This window comes from Trachypithecus francoisi, unplaced genomic scaffold, assembly GCF_009764315.1.
Source record: "Trachypithecus francoisi isolate TF-2019V2 unplaced genomic scaffold, Tfra_2.0 Lachesis_group10, whole genome shotgun sequence".
In the NCBI taxonomy this organism is placed as follows: domain Eukaryota; kingdom Metazoa; phylum Chordata; class Mammalia; order Primates; family Cercopithecidae; genus Trachypithecus; species Trachypithecus francoisi.
Genome location: NW_022681455.1, coordinates 109,459,824 through 109,479,141, shown reverse-complemented (window position 1 = coordinate 109,479,141; position 19,318 = coordinate 109,459,824). Strand labels below are relative to the sequence as shown.

Genomic DNA, 19,318 nt, shown 5'->3' with positions numbered 1-19,318 from the left:
ATCTATTTTCAGCGGATATCTTTTTCCTATCGAGTATGTTCTCTGACTACAATGGCATTAAGACAGAAAGTATTAACAACAGAACATCCAAAAAGTCTCAAATGTTTGGAAATTAAACAATGTACTTCTAAATAATCTATAGTCAAAAAAGAAATTACAAGATTTCCAACTGAATGCTAACAAAAAACATCAATATTTGTTGGATATAACTAAAGCAATGCTTATAGAGAAATTTATAGCTGTAAAGCTTATATCAGAAAAGTAAAAAGGACCAGGCACAGTGGCTCACACCTGTAGTCTCAGTACTTTGGGAGTCCAAGGCAGGAGGATCGCTTGAGCCCAGGAGTTTGAGATCAGCCTGGGCAACGTAGGGAGATCCCATCTCTAAAAACATTAAAAAAAAAAAAAAATTAGCCAGGTGTGGTGGTGCACACCTATGGTCCCAGCTACTCAGGGAACTGAAGTAGAAGGACTGCTTAAACCTGGGACATAGAGACTGCAGTAAAAGAAAGTTTAAAGCATAACAGAGAAATTAACGAACATTATGCCAAAAACCAAACAATATACATGAAATGAAAATATTCCTTGAAAAATACAACTTATCAAAACTGTCACAAGACAGAATAAAAACCCTAAATAACCCTATATGTATTAGATAAATTTGCTATCTAAAAATCTTCCGCTGGGTGTGGTGGCTCATGCCTATAATCCCAGCACTTTGGGAGGCTGAGGTAGGAGGATCACTTGAGGTCAGGAGTTGGAGACCAACCTGGCCAACATGGTGAAACCCCATCTCTACCAAAAATACAAAAATTAATTGGTGGCAGGTGCCTGTAATCCCAGCTACTCGGGAGGCTGAGGCAGGAGAATTTCTTGAACCCGGGAGGCGGAGGTTGCAGTGAGCCGAGATCACACCACTGCCCTCCAGCCTGGGCGACAGAGTGAGACTGTTTCAAAAAAAAAAAAAAAGAAAAAGTCTTCCAAGAGATAAAATTTCAGGCCTAGATGGTTTCACTGGTGAATCATTTAAGGAAGAAATAACATCAAGGTTACACAAACTCTTTCAGAAAATAAAGAAGAAGGAATATTTTTCAATTTATTTTGAGAGGTCATTAGAACACTGATCCCAAAACCTGACCCTGATAAAATCACAAAAAAGAAAAATACTGATCAACATCCTTCATTAATCTAAACTTAAAAATCATTACTTAAAAATCTAAACTTAAGGCCGGGCGCGGTGGCTCAAGCCTGTAATCCCAGCACTTTGGGAGGCCGAGACGGGCGGATCACGAGGTCAGGAGATCGAGACCATCCTGGCTAATACGGTGAAACCCCGTCTCTACTAAAAAAATACAAAAAACTAGCCGGGCGACGAGGCGGGCGCCTGTAGTCCCAGCTACTCGGGAGGCTGAGACAGGAGAATGGCGTGAACCCGGGAGGAGGAGCTTGCAGTGAGCTGAGAGCTGGCCACTGCACTCCAGCCTGGGCGGCAGAGCCAGACTCCATCTCAAAAAAAAAAAAAAAATCTAAACTTAAAAAACAGTACACATGGCAAACAAGTATATGAAAAGATGCCCAATATCATATGTCATTAGGGAAATGCAAACTAAAACAACAGCCAGATACCATTATATACCTATTAGAATGGCCAAAATCCAGGACACTGACAACATTAAATGCTGACAAGGATGTGGAGCAACAGGAACTCTCATTCATTGCTGGTGGGAATGCAAAATAGTACAGCCACTTTGGAAGATAGTTTGGCAGTTTCTTACAAAGTTAAACATACGATCCAGCAATTGTGCTCCTGGGTATTTATCCAAATGAGTTGAAAACTTATGTCCACACAAAAAAACTGCGTATGTATGTTTATAGTAACTTTATTCATAATTACCAAAAAACAGTAAGCAACCAAAATGATCTTCAAAAGGTAAAAGGATTTTTTTTCGAAAGAAAAAAAAAAGAACGGATAAACTGTGCTACACTCAGACAATGGAATATTAATCAGTGATAAAAAGAAATAAGCTATCAAGCCACAAAAGACATGGAGGAGCCTTAAATGCATACTTCTAAGTGCAAGAAGCCAGTCTGAAGAGCTATATTCTGTATAATTCCAATTACATGACATTCTGGAGGAGGCAAAACTATAGAGACAGTAAAAAGATCAGGAGTAGCCAAGAGGTCAGAGATGGGGGAAGAAAGACTAGGTGAAGTGTGGTTTTTTAGGGAGGCGAAACTATCCTGTATGAGACTATAATTATGGATATATGACATTACGTATTTGTCAAAACTCATAAAATCATATAACACACAGAGTGAACCCTATATATAAACTTTGGACTTCAGTTAATAAGAATGTATCAATATTGGTTTATCAGTTGTAACAAATGTACCACACTAATGCAAGATGTTAATAGGGGAAACTAGGTTTGGGGTAGGAAAGGGAGTATATGGGAACTCTCCGTACTTTCTGCTCAAATTTTCTTTTTTTTTTTTTTTTGAGACGGAGTCTCGCTCTGTCACCCAGGCTGGAGTGCAGTGGCCGGATCTCAGCTCACTGCAAGCTCCGCCTCCCGGGTTCACGCCATTCTCCTGTCTCAGCCTCCCGAGTAGCTGGGACTACAGGCGCCCGCCACCTCGCCCGGCTAGTTTTTTGTATTTTTTAGTAGAGACGGGGTATCACCGTGTTAGCCAGGATGGTCTCGATCTCCTGACCTCGTGATCCGCCTGTCTCGGCCTCCCAAAGTGCTGGGATTACACGCTTGAGCCACCGCGCCCAGCCCTCTGCTCAAATTTTCTATAAACCAAAAGCTGTTCTAAAAAATAGAATCTATTAATAACTTTAAAAAATGCTTCAATATTAGCAAATAAAATGCAGTGATATAGAAAAGAATATAAAAGAATACTTTATTACCAAGTGGTGTTTATGCTAGGAATACATAGTTGGCTTAACACTTGACACTCAATCAGTATGATTCATCTTATTAACAGTATAAGGAGAAAACCCATGTGATCATTTCAATGAACGCAGAAAAAGCATTTGACAAAATTCAACACCCATTCACAACACAAATTAAGAATAAAAGGGAACTTCTACAATCTGATAAAGGATATCCATGAACAAACCTACAGTTACCATCATACTTAGTGGTGAAGTAAAATAGACACAGGATGTCTACTCACTTCTATTCAACATGTTACTGAAAATCTTTGTCATTGAAATAGGGCAAAAGCAGCAATAAAAGACATACAAGAGCAGAAAGGAAGAAGCAAAATTGTTTCTATTCACAGATGGCATCATCGTTTATGTAAAAGCCCTAAGGACTTTATAAAACAACTACTAGAACTAATAAATGAATTTAGAAAGTTCACAGAATACAAGCAATAAAACAAAAATTAAAAAACAAAAAAACAAGAAATTTTATTTTATATTTGCAGCAAAAATGACAAAATGAAATTTGGTTTATTTTTATTTATTTATTTATTTTTTTTTGAGACTGAGTATTGCTCTGTCAAGGCTGGAGTACAGTGGCACAATCTTGACTCACTGCAACCTCCACCTCCCGGGTTCAAGAGATTCTCCTACCTCAGCCTCCTGAGTAGCAGGGATTACAGGCACCTGCAATCACGCTTGGCTAATTTTTTGTATTTTTAGTAGAGATCGGGTTTCACCATGTTGGCCAGGCTGGTCTCAAACTCCTGACATCAGGTGATCCACCTGCCTTGGCCTCCCAAAGTGCTGGGATTACAGGCATGCGCCACTACTCCCGGCTGAAATTTAAGACTTTTTTTTTTTTGAGACAGTTTCATTTTGTCTCCTAGGCTGGAGTGCAGCGGTGTGATCTTGGTTCATTGCAACCTCTGCCTCCCAGGTTCAAGCAATTCTTGTGCCTCTACCTCCCCAGTAGCTGGGACTACAGGCGCATGCCACCACACATGAGTGATCTCGTATTTTAGTAGAGATGGGGTTTCACCATGTTGCCCAGGCTGGTCTCAAACTCCTGAGCTCAGGTGATCCACCTGCCTTGGCCTCCCAAAGTGCTGGCATTACAGGTGTGAGCCACCACGCCCAGCCTAAAACTTTAATTTACAAAAGTTAGGATAAATTTAGCACAAGATATACAAGCTCTCTACACTGAAAACTTGCTGATAAATTTTTTATTTTTTTATTTTTTTGACACGGAGTTTCACTCTTCTCGCCCAGGCTGGAGTGCAATGGTGGATCTTGGCTCACTGCTACCTCCATTTCCCAGGTTCAAGCAATTCTCCTGCCTCAGCCTCCTAGGTAGCTGGAATTATAGATGCCCACCACCACACTCGGTTAATTTTTGTATTTTTAGTAGAAACGGAGTTTCACCACGTTGGCCAAGATGGTCTTGAACTCCTGACCTCCGGTGATCCACCCGCCTTGGCCTCCCAAAGTGTTGGGATTATAGGTGTGAGCCACCATGTCCAGCCAAGAAAAAATTTTAAAGACCCAAATAAAGAAGAGATATATCCAGCTGGGAGAGGTGGCTCATGCCTGTAATCCCAGCACTTTGGGAGGCAGAGGCGGGCAGATCACGAGGTCAGGAGTTTGAGACCATCCTAGCTAACACGGTGAAACCCCGTTTCTACTGAAAATACAAAAAGTTAGCCGGGCATGGTGGTTGGCACCTGTAGCCCCAGCTACTCGGGAGGCTGAGGCAGAAGAATGGCGTGAACCCTGGAGGCAGAGGTTGCAGTGAGCTGAGATCGCACCACTGCACTTCCGGCCTGGGGGACAGAGCGAGACTCCTCCTCAAAAAAAAAAAAAAAAAAAATTAGCCGGGCATGGTGGTGGGCCCCTGTAATCCCAGCTACTTGGGAGAATCGCTTGAACCCAGGAAGTGGGGGTTGAGGTAAGCCAAGATCATGCCATTGTACTCCAGCCTGGGTGACAGAGCAAGACTCTGTCTTAAAAAAAAAAAAAAAAAAAAAAAAAGATGTCTATAGTCCACAAATTGATCTATAAAGTCAATGTAATGACAATAAAAATCTCATCAGACCTTTCTGCAGAAATTGATAAACTGATTTAAAAATTTATATAGAAACCTATAAGACCCAGAATAGTCAAGAACAATGTTAGAGAACTTATACTACCCAACTTACTATAGAACTACAGTAATTAAAGACAACGTGGTACTGGCATAAGGACTGCTAGGCAGATTGATAAAACAGAATCGAGAATCCAGAAACAGTCCCACACTTATATGGCTATTTGATCTTCAACAAAGATATGAAATCAATACAATACGGAAAGAAAATTCCTTTACTAAATGAGGCTAGAACAACTGGATATCCATATGGGAAAAACAAAAACAAAACAAAACAAAACAAAAAAACAAAAAACCTTGACCCTTCATTCACACCATACACCAAAATTAACTCAAAATAGATCATAAATACAAAATCTAAACTATAAAACTTTTGGAAGAAAACACAGAAGAAATTATTTTATGATTCTAGAGTAGACAACAATTTCTTGTTTTTTTGTTTTATTTTGGTTTTTGTTTCTTTTCTTTTTTTGCAACAGGGTCTTGCTCTGTCACCTAGGCTGGAGTGCAGTGGGCTGATTCCAGCTCACTGCAGCCTTAATCTCCCAGGTTCAAGTGATCCTCCTGCCTCAGCTCCCTAGTAGCTGGGATTACAATTGTATGCCACCATGCTTGACTAATTATTTATAGAGATGAGGTCTCACGATGTTGCCCAGGCAGGTCTTGAACTCCTATGCTGAAGCAATCCTCCCACTCTGCCTCTTAAAGTACTGGGATTATTATAGGTGTGAGCCACTGTGCCCAGACAGAATTCTTAAAACACAAAAGGCATGAGCCAAAAAGGAAAAAAACTGGACTTCATCAAAATTTAAAACTTCTTTTCAAAATATACAGTTCAAGCCACAGAGAGGGAGAAAATGTTTGCAGTACATATATATGACAAACGCATTGCTCCAGAATATATGAAGAACACTTTACAGCTCAATAAAACAAACTATTTAAAAAATGGACAATTATTCAAACAGACACTTCAAAAAAGAAGTTATTCAAATGACCAACTGCATATGAAAAGATGCGCAATATCATTAGTTATCAGGGAAATGCAAATTAAAACCACAATGAGATATCACTACACATACCAGAATGGCTAAAATTGACAAAGATTGACACTACCAAATGACGTGAAGCAACTGGAACTCTCATACATTGTTGGCAGAAGTATGACATGATCAAAACACAGTTGGTCTGGCAGTTTCTTAGAAAACCAAACATATACTTACCCTATAATCCAGCAATTCCAATCTAACATACTTGCCCAAGAAAAATTAACACACAATGCACGTTTTCATAACAAAGACTTGTACAAGAAGGTTCATAGCAGCACTATTCATGAGAGCCCCAAACTGGAAACAGCCCATGTAGCCAACAAGATGTTTCTTGTTTACATTAAGTTCTAGAATAGGCAAAACTAATCTACGGGTTAAAAAACCCAGAAACAGTTATCTCTAGGGGAGTAGGAGTGGGAAATGATTGTGAAACGGCAGAAGGGAACTTTCTGGGATAACAGTAATGATATATATCTGTTTTTTCTTTTGGTTTCTTTTTTTTTCCTTTTCTCACCTGGAAGTAACAATGTGTATCTTGACAGAGGTTTTAATTACAAAAGTATATGGTTGTTTTTTTTTTTTTTAGAGACAGAGTCTCGCTCTGTCACCCAGGCTGGAGTGCAGTGGCACAATCTCAGATCACTGCAAACCCTGCCTCGTGGGTTCCAGTGATTCTCATGCCTCAGCCAAGTACCTGCATTTTTAAAACTCACTGAATGATATACGTATTATTTGTGCATTTCATTGCATATAAATTTTACCTAAAACAAATGAACTATAAAAAATCCAAATAAATATTAAACTCTAGTTAATGTTATAATGCTGAAGTGTTTATGGGTAAAATGTACTGATATCTGCAACTTACTTTGAATGCATCAAAAAAAAAAAGAAAACATGAATTGATGTATGGGTAGATGGATAGAAATGTGATAAACCAAATATTAAAAAATGTGAATTGTGGAATCTAAATGATGTGTATAAGGGTGTTTGCCATATTCTTTCAACTTTTCTTTCTTTCTTTTGAGACGGGGGTCTCGCTCTGTCACCCAGGCTAGGGTGCAGTGACACAATCACAATTCACTGTAGCTTTGATTCTTGGGCTCAAGCAGTCCTCCCATCTCAGCCTCTCGAGTAGCTGGGACCACAGTTGCATACCACCCTATCTTCCTAATTTTTTCATCTTTTGTAGAGATGTGGGGGTCTCACTATGTTGCCCAGGCTGGTCTTGATCTCCTGGGCTCAAGCAATCCTCCCGCCTCAGCCTCCCCAAAGTGTTGGGATTACAGGCATGAGCTACTGCACTTGGCCATCAGCTTTTCTCTTTGTTTAGAAAACCATAATAAAAATTTGAAAATATATATGGACATGCAGCCAGGTCAAATAAACCAAAAACTTTTTTTTCGAAAATATAAATACAAGCAACAGACCTCAAAACTAAAGCTAATATACCTTCTAAGAAACAAATTAGAAGGAATCAAAATGTAATTGATAATAACTATATCCAATACTGCATGATTTATAATAGTGTAAAATTAGAAATGCATGTCCCATAACAGGTGTCTGTTGAGTAAATTATGGTCTAATTGTATCTAACATACTATATGTATGTGAAGTACTTATTTTGTTTATTGTGTATTGTCTTTCTATCAGCTAGAAACAAAGCACATAGAAAACAGGGGTATTGATTTGTTTTGTTCACTGCTGTATTCTCTTTGCCTGGAAAAAAGCCTGCCAAGTAAAAGCTGTTTAATAAATTGTTATTGAATGAATAAACAATGGAATATTTTGTAGCCATTAAATGATGTTGAACATTATTTAATGACATGTTCATAATATATTCTAATGTGAACAAAGAGTACAAAACACTACATGAGCAAAAGATACAGACAGCTTATAGAAAAAGAAATGCAAATGGCCCTTAAACATGAACATATGATCAATCTTGCTCATAATAAGAGAAAAGTAAGTTAAAGTTACACTGAAATATCACTTTCCATCTATCGAACTGGCTAAAATCCAAAAGTTTTATAACACATTCTGTAGCAAGTCTGTGAGGAAACACACACTCATACATTGTTGGTAGGAACTAAAATGGTACATCCCCAAGGAGAGAAATTTGGCAATATCTAGCAAAATTACACAGGCATTTCCCTGTGGCCCAGCAATCCCACTTTTAGGAATCTAACTTATAGATACACAGGCAAACAATGAAAAATGACATATTTACAAGACTATTCATTGCAGTACTTCTTATTTTTTTTTTTTTTTTTTTTTTTTTTTTGAGACGGAGTCTGGCTCTGTCGCCCAGGCTGGAGTGCAGTGGCGTGATCTCTGCTCACTGCAAGCTCCGCCTCCCGGGTTTACGCCATTCTCCTGCCTCAGCCTCCCGAGTAGCTGGGACTACAGGCGCCCGCCACTATGCCCGGCTAGTTTTTTGTATTTTTTAGTAGAGACGGGGTTTCACCATGTTAGCCAGGATGGTCTCGATCTCCTGACCTTGTGATCCGCCCGTCTCGGCCTCCCAAAGTGCTGGGATTACAGGCTTGAGCCACCGCACCTGGCTGCAGTACTTCTTAAATGGGCAAAAGACTTGAAAACAACCCAAATGTCCACTAGTAGAGAACTGGCTGAATAAACTATGCAGCTATAAAAGCGAAAACGGAAGATTTATATGTACCACTGTGTAGCAGTCGCTAAGACACTAAGTTTAAAAAGTAAGATGCAGGCCAGGTGTAGTGGCTCAGGCCTGTAATCCCAGCACTTTGGGAGGCCGAGGTGAACGGATCAGGAGTTCGAGGTCAGGAGTTCGAGGCTAGCCTGACCAACATGGTGAAACCCCCGTCTCTACTGAAAATACAAAAAATTAGCCAGGGGTGGTGGTGCGCGCCTGTAATCCCAGCTACTTGGGAGACTGAGGAAGGAGAATCGCTTGAACCTGGGAGGCAGAGGTTGCAGTGAGCCGAGATTGCACCACTGCACTCCAGCCTGGGCGACAAAGTGAGACTCCGTCTCAAAAATAAAAATTAAAATTAAATTAAAATAAAAATTAACGGCCGGGCACAGTGGCTCACGCCTGTAATCCCAGCAATTTGGGAGGCCGAGGCAGGTGGATGACGAGGTCAGGAGATCCAGACCATCCTGGCTAACACAGTGAAACCCCGTCTCTACTAGTAATACAAAAAAATTAGCCGGGCGAGGTGGCAGGCGCCTGTAGTTCCAGCTGCATGGGTGGCTGAGGCAGGAGAATGTCGTGAACCCGGGAGGCGGAGCTTGCAGTGAGCAGAGATCGTACCACTGCACTCCAGCCTGGGCGACAGAGCGAGACTCCGTTTAAAAAAATAAAAATAAAATAAAATAAAAATTAAAAGATGCAGAAAAAAATATATAGTATGCTACCTTTTGTGTAAAAATGGGAGCGAATATGAAACCATAGATTATTTGCATGTCTTTTCAAAAAAGAAGCAATTTAAGAATAAATTTAAAACTAATTAAAATAAGTCATCTACAGAGAAAGGGAGAGAGCAGAGGAGGAAACATGGATAACTGTATCTAATTTTATTAGTTTTAGAACCCAACAGATGTTTTTCATAGTTAAAAAAAATTAAATCAAAAAAATGCAAAACAATTTCTAAAAATCAAAAACAAACAAATGAACCAATGAACCAATTTCTGTGCTCTCTGTCAAAGGTCACCAAACTATGATCTGCAGTCCAAATCTGGCCCACCAACTGTTTTCATGAATAAGGCTTTACTGGAACACAGTTATGCCCATTTACATATAGTCTATGGCTGCTTTTGAGATACAGTGACAGAGCTGAGTAGTTACAACAGAGACCATATGCGCCGCAAAGCTCAAAATATTTACTATGTGGTCCTTCAGAGAAAAAGTTTACTGACTCCTACTCTATATTAAGTTAGCAGTGTAACCACACAGAAAATTATTTTAAGAGACTTGAAATAAAGAATTTTGTATATCCTGAGAACAAAAATCAACTAAACAAAAACCCCTTAAACAGTGGGTTTGTAGTGGTGACGTTGGATTTGTTCTTTGAAAAGATTATAGACATGTATGAGTATGTATTGTGTGATTATACATTTTATATAATGTGATTATATATTTATATATGTATGGGTATATATATGTACATATATAATACATTAATTTCATTAGGAACCAATATTCTCAGATAAAGGAAATATAAATATAAAAATGTAAAATGTAGGATAAAAGAACAGCTAGAGGCTGGATGCAGTAGCTCACACCTGTAATCCCAACACTTTGGGAGGCCGAGGTGGGCAGATCACAAGGTCAGGAGTTTGAGACCAGACTGGCCAATATAGTGAAACCCCATCTCTACTAAAAATACAAAAATTAGCCAAGTTTGGTGGCACACGCCTGTAGTCCCAGCTACTTGGGAGGCTGAGGCTGGAGAATCGCTTGAACCTGGGAGGCAGAGGTTATGGTTAGCCGAGATTGAGCCACTGCACTCCAACCTGGACAGCAGAGCAAGAATCTGTCTCAAAAACAAACAAACAAACAAAACCCAGCTAGACAGACACATATGTGATCAAGCAATTACAGTAAAATTATAACTGTAGAATGAAGGTCATGGTATCTTCACTATAAATGTTCTTCAACTTGTCTGTCAGCTTCATAATTATAAATTTTCATAATGAAATGTTAGAAAAAAATTATAAAATAAAAAAATCCATTATGTTTCATTTCAATTGGAAATACTGGTAAGAACTCAAGATTTATTTTCATTTTCTAAAAATCCACATATTTCCTAGCTCTAATCCTTCAAAAAGTCTGAAAGCAATGACAATTTCTTTTTCCTTTTCTTTTTTTTTTTTTTGAGACAGGGTCTCACTCTGTCACTCAGGCTAGGGTACAGTGGTATAATCATAGTTCATTGCACCCTCAAACTCCTGGGCTCAGCTAATCCTCCTATCTTAGCCTCCAAAGTAGCGGGGACTACAAAGCATGTGCCACCATGCCCAGCTAATTTCTGTATTTTTTTTTTAATTTCTGTATTTTCTGTAGAGACAGTGTTTTACTATGTAGCCTAGGCTGGTTTTGAACTCCTGGGCTCAAGCAATCTGCCCATTTCAGCCTCCCAAAGTGGTGGGATTACAGGTGCCAGCCAGCACATCCAGCCAATGATACTTTCCTTTTTTTTTGAGATGGGGTCTCAATTTGTCACCCAGGCTGGAGTGTAGTGGCACAGTCTCAGTTCACTGCCACCTCTGCCTCCTGGGCTTAAGCAATTCTCCTGCCTCAGCCTCCTGAATAGCTGGGATTACAGGCACCCACCATAGCGCTTGGATAATTTTTGTATTTTTAGTAGAGACAGGGTTTCGCCATGTTGGTCGAGCTGGTCTCGAACTCCTGATCTCAAGTGATCCACCCACCTCGGCCTCCCAAAGTGCTGGGATTATAGATGTTAGCCACTGCGCCCGGCCCATAATTTCAATAGCAATGAATATCCTGTGTCCACACTGTGGTTTCTAAATACCACTTTTCCTTAGAGAGAGTTGTTTTCAAAAATGGGGCAGGAAATACCTCAGATGAGCCTGGGATATCTTCTGCTGGAGAGCAAGGAGGCAATCAAAGACTACCATGGTCATGTCAAGAAGCCCAAGAGCCAATCAGAAATGGTTCCCACAGGCCAAAAATGGGAAATTTGATTGTTATGAACAAGGAATACAATAATTGAAATATCAAATACATAAAATCTATGATTCACAATGCAAGAAAAAAGGTCACTTCATTGGTTACCTTTGGAGGTTGCTAAGACACTAATTTATTATTCTGAAATTTGGTCAATAAAGGAACAGAATGATACTAACTATATTACAATATATTCATGTTTATACGCACAGAAAAGGGTCTCAAAGTTTTAATACCTCGAGGTTTTGATAGTGATGATCTCTGGGTGATAGGGCTAGAGGTGGGATTTTCCTTTTTACCTAATTATAGTTTTAATTTTTTTTTTTACAATAAATATGTATTGTCTCTGCACTAAAAGTTATTTTAGGGTTATAAAACAGTATGTGGCATATGAGATCATTATTGTAAAAAGGAAAAACAGTATTTTCTGAATTGCTAATAGTAGTACCCTCTGGGTAGTGAGATTAAGGTAATTTTAATTTTCTTCTTTTGGTTTCTCCATATTTAAAAAATCTTTGCTATAGTAAACATTAACTACTCCTATTTTAAAAAAAGAATAAAAGGAAAGCTGGCACAGTGATATCCCTGTAGTCCCAGCTAGCTGGGAGGCTGAGGCAGAAGCATCACCTGAGCCCAGAAGTTTGAGGCTGCAGTCTACTATGATCACATCTGTGAATAGCCACTGTACTCCAGGCTGGGCAACATAGGGAGACCCTGTCTCTATTTAAAAGAGAGAGAGGAAACAGAGAGAAAGAGAGAGAGAGAAACAATAATATCCTTTAAAAATAATAAGAACAGAAGAGTAAGAAATTTGCAATCGTTTTTTCTTTTTTTGAGATGGAGTCTTGCTCTGTCACCCAGGCTGGAGTGCAGTGGTGGGATCTCAGCTTACTGCAACCTTGACCTTCTGGGTTCAAGCAATTCTCCTGCCTCAGCCTCTCAAGTAGCTGGGACTACCGGCGCGTGCCACCATGCCCAGCTAATTTTTTTTTGAGATGGAGGCTTGCTCTGTCACCCAGGCTAGAGTGTAGTGGCATGATCTCGGCTCACTGAAATCTCCACCTCCCGGGTTCAAGCAATTCTCCTGCCTCAGACTCCCGAGTAGCTGGGATTACAGGGTCCTGCCACTGCGCCCGGCTAATTTTTGTATTTTTAGTAGAGACGGGGTTTTACCATCTTGGCCAGGCTGGTCTCAAACTCCTGACCTCGTGATCCACCAGCCTCGGCCTCCCAAAGTGCTGAGATTACAGGCATAAGATACCGTGCCCGGCCATAATTTTTTTATTTTTAGTAGAGACGGGGTTTCGCCATGTTGGCCAGGCTGGTCTCAAACTCCTGACCTCACGCCACGGCCTCCCAAAGTCCAGGGATTACAGGTGTGAGCTACCGCGCTCAGCCTTCTATATTCTTCTAAGCCTTTCCAGGGCAAGTGTTCTGACTCATTGGCATGAATATCTGGTTCCTTTGGCTAATGTATACCTCAAATGGAAATGAGTGTTATTTCCCTCTTGTTGCCCCTAACCATTAAGATCACTAACCAACCTCTAACTGACTTCCTGTGACATAAGATCTTTGAACCCAAACATAGAACACAAAGAAAGTAAAACAAAAGCTCTTAGTGAAGTTTTTCCAGAGCCCCTTTAATGAAGTAATCTTCTCTGCCCTCTACTGGTGATGAAAATAACATCTACTTGGAAATAAATGGAGGCATTTCCATAAAGCAGCAGTTAGTACGCTATGGGGACCTGGCTTGCTTTGCCAGGGGGTTCCCAAGACCCTCTCAGGGGGTCTGCAAGGTCAAAACCATTTCATAATAATACTAGGTCATGATGTGCCTTTTACATTCTCAAGCGTGTACTGAGTATGAAAGGCTTATTGATATGAGTTCTGATTTCATACTGCAACAAATCTTTAAGATATTACCTCTTGGCCAGGCGAGGTGGCTCACGCCTGTAATCCCAGCACTTTGGCAGGCCGAGGCAGGCAGATCACTTGAAGTCAGGAGTTTGAGACCAGCCTGACCAACGTGGAGAAACCCCATCTCTACTAAAAATACAAAATTAGCTGGGCATGGTGGCGCATGTCTGTAATCCCAGCTACTCGGGAGGCTGAGGCAGGAGAATCGCTTGAACCCAGGAGGTGGAGGTGGCAGTGGGCCGAGATTGCGCCATTGCATTCCATCCTGGGCAACAAGGGAGAAACTCCATCACAAAAAAAAAAAAAAAAAGATATTGCCTCTTGTTGAGTTTCTCTTCACTTTTTTCCCCACACAATTCATGCAGAGATTATCTTGTTGAGTTTTAGAATTGTATAAAGGAAGGCCGGACATGGTGGCTCACACCTGTAATCCCAGCACTTTGGGAGGCCAAGGCGGGAGGATTACAAAGTCAGGAGTTCGAGACTAGCCTAGCCAATATGGTGAAACCTGTCTGTACTAAAAAAAAAAAAAAAATTACCCAGGCATGGTGGCACATGCCTGTTGTCCCAATTACTCGGGAGGCAGAGGTTGCAGTGAGCTGAGATTGTACCACTGCACTCCAGCCTGGGCGACAGAGCAACACTCCATCTAAAAAAAAAAAAAGAAAGAAAGAAAAGAATGTACATAATTATCTGAAAAGATGATTGAACTCTCCTCCCTTTTCCAACTACATATCTATGTGAGTCTAGGTTTTCTTCACATACTTCAGTCAAAACAACCTATCATGACACACTGGAGAAGCAGATATGAAAATCCAGCTGACTTCTTGGTTGGGCATGGTGGCTCACGCCTGTAACCCTAATCCCAGTACTCTGGGAGGTCAAGGCAGGCAGATCACCTGAGGTCAGGAGTTCAAGACCAGCCTGGCCAACATGGTGAAACCCCGTCTCTACTAAAAGTACAAAAAATTAGCCAAGCGTGGTGGTGCATTCCTGTAATCCCAGCAACTCGGGAGGCTTAGGTAGGAGAATCACTTGAACCCAGGAGGCGGAGATTGCAGTGAGCCGAGATTGCGCCACTGCACTCCAGCCCGGGCAACAAGAGCGAAATTCCATCTCAAAAAAAAAAGTACAAAAATTAGCTGAGCATGGTGGTGGGTGCCTGTGGTCCCAGCTACAAGGGAGGCTGAGGCATGAGAATTGCTTGAACCCGGGAGGTGGGGGTTCCAGTGAGTCAAGATCATGCCACTGCACTCCAGCCTGGGTGATGGAGTGAAACTCTGTCTCAAAAAAAAAAAAAAACCCCAAAAAAAACAAAACAAAAAAACAGGGTCTTACTCTGTCACCCAGGCTACAGTGCACTAGTGTAATCTTGGCTCACTGTAGCCTAGACTTGGACCTCTCAGGCTCAAGCAATCCTCCCATCTCAGCCTCCCCAGTAGCTGGGACCACAGGTGTGTAGTACCTACCATGCATGGCCAATTTTTAAATTTTTTTTTTTTTTTTTTTTTTTTTGAGACGAAGTCTTGCTCTGCCACCCAGGCTGGAGTGCAGTGGCCGGATCTCAGCTCACTGCAAGCTCCGCCTCCCGGGTTTACGCCATTCTCCTGCCTCAGCCTCCCGAGTAGCTGGGACTACAGGCGCCCGCCTCGCCGCCCGGCTAGTTTTTTGTATTTTTAAGTAGAGACAGGGTTTCACCGTATTAGCCAGGATGGTCTCGATCTCCTGACCTCGTGATCTGCCCGTCTCGGCCTCCCAAAGTGCTGGGATTACAGGCTTGAGCCACCGCGCCCGGCCTAATTTTTAAATTTTTTGTAGAGACAAAGTATCACTATGTTGCCCAGTCTGGTCTCAAACTCCTGGGATCCTGCCTCAGCCTCCCAAAGTGCTGGGATTATAGGTATGACCCACCTCACCCAGCCACTACAGATATTTTTAAATTCCCTAAGCAGCTAATATGATAAAATAGTAGACAGATTCATATAATATACAACAGACTACATCTACAAAATAATATAATTTTACACACTAATTCCTTTTCAAATAGGAATGTTTGAATTTCTGTAAATTAAATGAGTACATATATGTGTACTCCACCACATACTCATAGAGATTAGAAAGTCTTCTATAGGCCGGGCGCGGTGGCTCAAGCCTGTAATCCCAGCACTTTGGGAGGCCGAGACGGGCGAATCACGAGGTCAGGAGATCGAGACCATCCTGGCGAACACGGTGAAACCCCGTCTCTACTAAAAAAATATAAAAAATTAGCCGGGCGAGATGGCGGGCGCCTGTAGTCCCAGCTACTCGGGAGGCTGAGGCGAGAGAATGGCGTCAACCCGGGAGGCGGAGCTTGCAGTGAGCTGAGATCCGGCCACTGCACTCCAGCCTGGGCGACAGAGCGAGACTCCGTCTCAACAAAAAAAAAAAAAGAAAGTCTTCTATAAATGAAGCATAATATACGTGTTTCATGACAGATGATTACTTCCAGGATTTTTGCTTATTTAAACTTGTTCTCAGTCATATAATAGAGAGTTGTAGGCCAGGTGTAGTGGCTCAGGCCTGTAATCCCAGCATTTTGGGAGGCCAAGGCAGGCAGATCACTTGAGGTCAGGAGTTCGAGACCAGCCTGGTCAACATGGCAAAACTCCATCTCTACTAAAAAGACAAAAATTAGCTGGGCATGGTGGTGTGCACCTGTAATCCCCACTACTTGGGAGGCTGAGGCAGGAGAATCGCTTGAACCTGGGAGGCGGAGGTTGCAGTGAGCCGAGATTGTGCCACTGCACTCCAGCCTGGGCAACAGAGCAAGAATTCGTCTAAAAAAAAAAAAGAGTTGCAGTTGCAAGACAAATGACCTCTCAATTAGCAACTTAAAATTCTATTTTGCAGTCTGACTCTTAATTGAGACAATGTAGTATATTTACCATATTTTTAGTGGAAATAACCTAAATTCAAATTCTGCCACTTACTAGTCTGACACTGGGCAATTTCCAACGTACCTGAACCTTGGTTCCTTCATCCATAAAAATGGAATACAAGTAGTACCGATCCCAGGGGATCGTCATGAGGATTAAATGATGTATATGTAAACAGCCTACTGTGGGGACTGATACTTAGTAGGCACTCATTTACTAATATTAATAACTTGTGTTCACTCCCTGCTGGTGTGGTGTAATGTTTGCGGAAGTTTTTGCAGTGTTGAATATAAAATCTGAGACTGGGAAGTGATCCCCTTTGGCCTTTCATGTGCCCTTGCTAATTGTACAGATCCCGTCCCATCCCTTCCCCCAAATATACACCCCAATGATAAGTAGAGCTCTATCTCCTTTCCAAAAGCTCCAGATAACATCAGAGCCTCTATACTGAATAATTTGTCTGATTCTGAGAAGGGGGTTCAGTAGATCTCCGGCCTAGGACCGTGTTCTGCCCCTAATTTGGACCGTGTTCTGCCCCTAATTTGACCACGTGATCTTGGACAGGTGACTTAATTTCTTCAGTGAGTCTTGGGTGTTCTCAGTCGTAAAAATAGTGCAGCTTCAACCACTCCCAATGTCCCTTCAGATTTTAGATTGGGAAGAAACTGTCCACGCACCACAGAGATTAAAAGCGACTGGAAACCCCTAAATACTCTCCCCAAACCCATTTCAAACGTCACTGCTTCCGATTTCTGGACTTCTTGGAATTTCGTACAAATCTCGTGTTCACGCTGGCCCCTGCGCCCTCACGCGGCTAGGACCTCACATTCTACGTCGCGGGCGTCCTACCCTCTCTGGAGCTGTGTCCAGATCCCCTTCCCAAGAGCGCTGCAGTAAGGACTGAATGAAATAACGGCGGCGCCTGACAGAGCTCAGCACAAGGCAAGTGCTCAAGAGATGTTGGCTAATATCAGCAGTCAACGGATCCCGCGCCCTCCTTAAGCCTCGGTTTCCTCAAGGATGTAATGAGGACGGGCAGAGACAATGCTCAAAGACCCCAGCAGCGGGCGGAGGGTCCCCGGGCGGGCCTAAGGGGCGCACGCTGCGGGAGGCAGGGCAGCCCCGGAAGCCCGGCGGCCCTAAGAGTCCCTTGTATAGCCCAGCGCCGAGATGCGTCCTCTCACCTCCCGGGCTCAGCAGCAGCTTCAGTGCCTCCAAAATCCGATCCAGACTGCATGTCTCCTGAGCCCCGCTGCCCACGGTCTGTCCCGGGGCCGCCATGACTGGAGTGTCACGCGACGCTCCCGACCCGCTCAGGCGCCTCGGCAGGGCGCCGCCGCCGCCATGTTGAGTGTGGCAGAAGGCGCCGGGCACACTATGGGGCGGGGTCCGCAAGGTGGGGCGGGGCCAAACCGGTCGGGAACGCCCCCTTCATTTTTTTTTCCGTCCTCACTTAGTCCGGGGGGTAGGAGGGAACCCAAAAATGGCTAACACAGTCTGCCCACGCGCACAATTTCAGAAGCTCAATATGATTAACCGCTATGTAAATAAGGAAGAGAGAAGTAATTTATCATTAATCTATATTTCAATATGAAAATACTTAGGTACTCAACACTGGCAGACATAATGAAGCAGACAGATGCTTACATCTGCTTACAGTGAAACATGGATAAGGAAAAACAATATTCAGGCTGGGCGCGGTGGCTCACACCTGTAATCCCAGCACTTTGGTAGGCCGAGGTGGGCAGATCACAAGGTCAGGAGTTTGAGACCAGCCTGTCCAATATGGTGAAACCCTGTCTCTACTAAACTTAGAAAAATTAGCCAGGTGGTGGCGGGCGCCTGTAGTCCCAGCTACTCGGGAGGCTGAGGCAGGAGATTCGCTTGAACCTGGGAGGCGGAGGTTGCAGTGAGCCGAGATCGCACCACCGCACTCCAGCCTGGGTGACACAGCAAGACTCCATCTCAAAAAAAAATAAATAAATAACCTAAGTACAGACGTACACACGCATATACATCCATTGTGAATGTAAAGCTACAAATGTTGCTATAGGTAATATGATTTTTGTTTTTTTAGTGAACTTGGTGAAGTTTCCAGTAAAAGTTCGATCTTTCTTCTGTTTTCATGATTGTTGCATTCCTTGAAAATTCAGTGTCTATCAAAACCATGCCCTCCCCTAAACTGTTTTTGTATGTGAAACAGAATGGATTTGAGATTCAGATAATCAGAAACAGGTTTTCACCTACATAAATCCTGGTGGGACATTGAAAAACCGTGTTGTCTGAAAGTCATGCTGCAGACACAGGACAATGTTTTTGAGGGCAGGACCATTATTTTTATTTTTTGAGACGGGGTCTCGCTCTGTTGCCTAGGCTGGAGTTCAGTGGCGTGAACCACCACTTCGCCCAGGCTGGTCTTGAACTCCTGGGCTCAAGCAATTTGTCCACTTTGACCTTCCAAAGTACTGAAATTACAGGCGTGAGCCACTGAGTCTGGCCTTAAAAATATTTTTGAATGGGAAATAAATGACCTACAAAATTGCCACCATGCTCTTTTTATTCTGTGTATTCCTTTCCAGTCTTTGTCATTAGACAATGCTTCCTACATTGTGTATGGGCACAGGTTCATTTGGGAAATAAAAAATTTTAAGAGTATTTTGAGATGTTAAACATTTAGTGAGATGGGGTAAAGCA

At 42.2% G+C, this 19,318-nt stretch overlaps 1 protein-coding gene across 4 annotated transcripts in view; it reads right to left on the bottom strand.

Moving 5' to 3' along the window:
• The window catches only part of TANGO6 (transport and golgi organization 6 homolog), a 268,545-nt gene extending 250,564 nt beyond the window's left edge, over nucleotides 1-17,981 (bottom strand). For 3 of the 4 annotated variants that reach the window (XR_004438955.1, XM_033218804.1, XM_033218803.1), the window contains exon 1: nucleotides 17,809-17,981. Coding sequence is in view for 3 of the 4 variants with exons in the window: in XM_033218804.1 (XP_033074695.1) it covers nucleotides 17,809-17,905 (97 nt within the window). In the remaining variant the exon portion in view is untranslated. The remainder of the gene's footprint in view (nucleotides 1-17,808) is intronic. The other variant, XM_033218802.1, reaches the window with a different exon arrangement.
• Between the last annotated feature and the right edge of the window lie 1,337 nt (nucleotides 17,982-19,318).